General features: G+C 39.0%; 1 protein-coding gene across 1 annotated transcript; it reads left to right on the top strand.

The window, feature by feature from the left end:
* Positions 1 to 843: 843 nt before the first annotated feature.
* LOC103737763 (olfactory receptor 14A2-like) lies at positions 844 to 1,440 on the top strand. Its single transcript, XM_017799229.1, has one exon. It carries the CDS (start codon positions 844 to 846, stop codon positions 1,438 to 1,440), a length of 597 nt encoding a protein of 198 aa, XP_017654718.1.
* Positions 1,441 to 5,172: the final 3,732 nt, after the last annotated feature.

The raw sequence follows: 5,172 nt of genomic DNA, 5'->3' as shown, positions 1-5,172 counted from the left end.
AGACTATATTTCATCATCTACCTTAATGGACTCTATGTTTACAATTGCAAAAGTTATTTCCTAACTCTCTCAGATGTGCCATCCTTGAAATCTGGAATTTCTGAAGGTTCTGCAGTCTTATCTGAAATAGGTATTAATTTCCATCTTTCATATAAAAAGTCCAGCAGAAGTAAGTTTGTATAATTAACAAGTTTGTCCTTGCTTCTAGAAAGCAATTTTAGAAACTTTAGAAAACACATTATATGCATGTGAAAAATGTATCTAACAAAATAAAGACATTTTTTTTGTTCTGTGCTTATGGTACTTACTATTCAAAGCAGGAACATTTAGAAAAAGAGTCAGATAATATTCTTCTATCAGGGGATTTACAAATTTACTGTTTTCACTCATTTTTATCTAGAACTTCAACTAATAATTTGGGAAAATAGTATAAAATTTCTTGTTAATAAATAGATCAACTCAAACTAAAATAGTTTGAAAAATTCTGTCTGAACTTCCTAATGTATGTTATTATAATGCATACTAAGAATTCCATATTGAATACGTCATAAGAAATCTACCTGAACACAGTATTGTAAAAATATCCATATTTTAATATATATAACACAGTGGCAAATACGGAAAAGTACATTGACAGATAAGAGGAGGGCTCATCATGAGCTCCACATGTGTGTTTTCTTCCTTTATCTCACATTAGGTAAACAGTGAACAACATGCCAACCACACAGTGAAGATAGATTTCTTCCTCACGGAATTGTCTGACAACAACTGCTCCAGGTGCTCCAGGGCTTTCTGTTTCTACTGATTTACTTGGTGTCCTTAGTGGGCAACCTTCTCATCATCATGCTTGTCACTGTGGAGACGTGTCTTCACACTCCCATGTACTTCTTCCTGAAGAACTTGTCCTTCCTCGATGTGTGCCTCATTTCCATCACAGTCCCGAAGTTCATTCTCAGCTCTTTGTCTCACAGGAGCACGATCTCTTTCCCAGGATGTGTGTGTCAGGTCTTGTTCGTGATTTCCTTTGTTGCATCAGAAATTTTCATCCTCACAGCCATGTCCTATGACCGCTATGTGGTCATCTGTCATCCACTACACTGTGATGCCATCATGAACAGGGCAGTCTGTGTGCAGATAGTAGCTGCCTCTTGGCTATTTGGAAGTTTCCTTAGGGTCTTATATTCATATGGAACCTTTTTATCTTTCGGTGGCTCAAGAAAAGTGCCACAGTTCTTCTGTGATGTCCCCTCTCCACTGAAGATTTCTTGCTCAATGATGCCTGCCACCATTGATATTAGTTTGATTGTTGGAGGCATGTTTGGGTTTTTTGGATTTGTATCTATTGGGTTTTCATACGTTTACATTTTTAACACAGTGCTGATATTGCCTTGTTACAATGAAGGTCAAAATCCTTTTCTACCTGCATGCCCCATCTCATAGTCGTTACCAGATTTTCAGTCACAGCTGCCACTGCGTATTTGAAACCATTTCCTGATTCTCCACAGCTTTTGGATTTTTTTATCTGTTTTCTATTCTGTGATCCCTCTATCAATGAATCCTATAATATACAGCCTGAGGAATAAGGAAATCAAAACTTCTTTATGGACCTTTTTATAGAAACTAGATCATTATGAATTCTATAGGGGGAAACAGTCATAGCATAAAGAAAAGCTCTGTGAAATATTTTGGATATTTAAGTGTTTCTCCATTTCCAATTACACATATTTATTATGATGTCTAGGGTTCATTTTCTTTTTAATATTTTATTATTTTTATTTGTGTGTATGAGTGTATTGCCTGCATGTATGAGAGCGCACCCATGTCGTGCAATGTTGCAGAGGTCAGAAGAGGTCTTTGGATTCCCCTGGAAATGGAGTTAAGGACAGTTTGTAGCCACCATGTGGGTGCTGGGAATCGAACCCAGGTCCTCTGCAAGAGCAGTCAATGTTCTTAACCACTGAGCCATCTCTCCAGTCCCTCAATGTCTTAAATAAATATTTCAAAATTTCTAGAAATGGGCTTATAAGTTCATTTTACAACAATTATCTCATAACCTGCATGAATTGGGTATTTGTTTCATAAAGTGCATCTCTACAATTTCAATTCCAGGAGCACTGTCACAGACTTTGGAATGATAGACGACAACTGTCCGTTTCAAGCTTCATAAAACCTCTTGAACACATTGCTTTATATTGTAAAGGCACTTTGCATGTGTGATTATGATCATTTGTTTGGAATAGGGAGACTATCCTACTGTTCACAATAAAGTCACAACTTTTTAAATCCAAGAGATTATCAAGATTTTCCTCAGAGAGACAAACATGTGTCCCTGGGAGGGTGTTTATATTGTTAGTATTGAAGGTGGGAGGTCGTCCACTGTTACGGAATGGGCTCAGCCTCTAGGGCCTGGAGGAGAGAAGAAATATTTTTCACAGGAAACTCCAGAGAGGAATGCAGCCTTGTTATTCCCCAGGATTTGAGCAATGTGACTTGTGGGCACTTCTAAACTGCAAAACTGGAGTAATAATAACCATTTTATTCCAATGCAAGGAGTTGCTAATAGCTCATAAGAAATATCAGTGATTGGACTTAAACATCTAGAATTAGGTCACTGGTAATGTTTCCTGGTATGTATATTTGGTTGAGCCAGTGTTTGTTTCTTTGTTTGCTGTTACCTCATTGTATGAGGACATAGAACACCAGAATGGTGCTGCATTTAATTTTGTGGTAATTTTGTGTTGCTGTGCGGATGGGATATCAGATGTGCCCCGCCCCAAGTGGTGGACTTGTGAACTTTCTGAGTCCAGGTGCAAACCTCATATGGAACTAGTAGATTTTTTCCCTGACATTCTTCAGAAGTCTGTGGAAAGGTGACATGCTTCTACAGATGTTCATATAGTTGTAGGGTCAGGGCCTCCTTGGGACTGAGCAGTGCTCCCTTGGGACCACGGGGAGGATGTTACGTTAATCTCAGGTGAAAGTGTGAGAGGTTAAAACCAGGTTGGAGGTTACTGGCTGGGGTTATAGATCTCAGAATGTGTCTGGGTTTTCTGGTGGGTTGAGTGGTTAGTGGTTTAGGGTACATGGGCTCTGTGTATTGCTGTCTAGCTGGGATAAGTTTTCTGGAAATGCCTCCAGAGGTGGAGGCTAATAGGGGCCATCCCACGTAGTCCTTGTTATGATGTGAAGATGATGTCTATGCTTTGGGGTGGTGGCAGATAGGTAGGGGAAGCATATCTGGGTCTCTAGCTCATGTGTGGCAATTAGAGAATCCCTGCTGTGTCCAGTGAGAGTCAAATCAATCCCAAAGGGAGAGAAGGAGTCATAAGTCTTGGGGGTTGCTGGTAAGATGTGGCAGCAGGAATAGGGATAATACCACTGGTGGGCAGCCTTCATGGGTGTCTGGATCACATGAGGCAACTGGAGACTTGATGTTGTAGCCAGATGGGATCAAGCAAATCCCAATGGGATTCTCACCCACACACATGCCATCTAGAGAAAAACTGAACAGAAACCCTGGAGTTAAATGACATCATAAATCAAATGGTCTTAACAGAATCTACAGAACATCCCATGCAAACACCAAAGAATGTACTTTCTTCTTAGCAGCCCATGGAACTTTCTACAAAATTGAACACATATCAGGGCACAATGCAAGTCTAACAAAATTCATAAACATTATTATAACTTCCAGTGTCCTTTATGACCACAGAGGAGTAAAGCTGGATATAAACAATAGAAATGGGAAAGAAAGACACAAACCCATGGAAACTAAGGAACAGACTATTGAGTGATAATAGGGTCATGAAGAAATCAAGACAGAAATTTAAGAATTCCTAAAGTTCAATAAAATAAAAATACAATGTATAAAACTATGAGGCACAATGTCTTCATTTCTAACAAATATACAGCACTAGGTGTATACATTATAAAATTAGGGATGTCTCTTTTCATATTAATGACTTAATGATACACCTGAAAATCTTAGGAAAATAAGAACAATCAATGCCCCAAGAGAGTAGAAGAGATGAGATAATCAAAATTAGGGAAGAAATTAATTAAATAGAAACAAAGAAAACATTACAAGAATCAGTGAAGTGATGTGTTGGTTCTATGGAAAGATGAAGTACCACAATTCTCTAACCATATTATCCAAAAGAGAGAAAGGACCCAAATTAATAAAATCAGAGATAAAAAGAAAAACATCACATTAGAAATATATATCACATGGATATATATTCTATCATTTCTATAATACAGATGGAAAAGATAGAAAATACATGTCTTTATCCATACAGATACATGTCATTCACAATCATGTAGGAGCATGACTCTAGAGTTATAATTGGTCATCAATGTTGCTGAGTTGATGGTCAGATGGGACTGATTAAGGAGCAGACTCTGGTATTAAGTGATGCAAGCATTTGACAACCATCAGTCACTGGCTCCTTGGAGGAGGATCTCTATTACATGGAGTGGGGGGAATAAGGGTTGTCTTGGCCCAAGGTGAGATTGTCAACTTCTCTCCTTAGTTGAATGGTATCCACTATGGTGCATAGACAGTAGAGTCATCCAGAAGCTATTGAATCTAGGCACTTGGGCCTTTGCCAGGGTGCCAAAGTCTGAGTAAGTATGCCTTTTACAATCTCAGGGATTCAAGAATGAAATGGTGGACAATGGGCAAGACCAGAGCTGGGGACTTTTTAGGTTTTGGAAAGCTTGCTCCTCTTTCTCTGTCTGTGGTTGAGTAGGAGTCTTACTATTTCAGTGAAGCCCAGGATCCAAAGTTGACAATATCCCACTGCCCGCAGGAATTTACATAGTTATTTTTTTAGTTTGGGACATGGGGATCTAACTATGGTTTTCTTCTGGATCACAGTAAGAGTCCTCTTACCTCAAGGGAGATTGTGCTCCAAGTGGGAGATTTCTGTCTTGCAAAGTCTAGTTTTCTTCATTGAGACAAGGTACCTCAGAGTCTGGAGCAGCTAGAGAAGTTCTTGGATGTGTCTTGAAGGCAAGTGGCTGGGTACACAGCTAACAGGAGGTCATCCACATACTGGAGCATTGTTGAGAGAGGATAAGAGGTCCTGAAGCTTGTCAAGACCTTCTGAAGTGCTTGCCTAAAAAGAACAAAGACCAAATTTAGTGAACCTTGTTTTTTTTTTACATGGA

Source organism: Nannospalax galili, unplaced genomic scaffold (genome assembly GCF_000622305.1).
Source record: "Nannospalax galili isolate Female #2095 unplaced genomic scaffold, S.galili_v1.0 scaffold839, whole genome shotgun sequence".
Classification (NCBI taxonomy): Eukaryota; Metazoa; Chordata; class Mammalia; order Rodentia; family Spalacidae; genus Nannospalax; species Nannospalax galili.
This window is presented reverse-complemented; position numbering and strand designations above follow the sequence as displayed.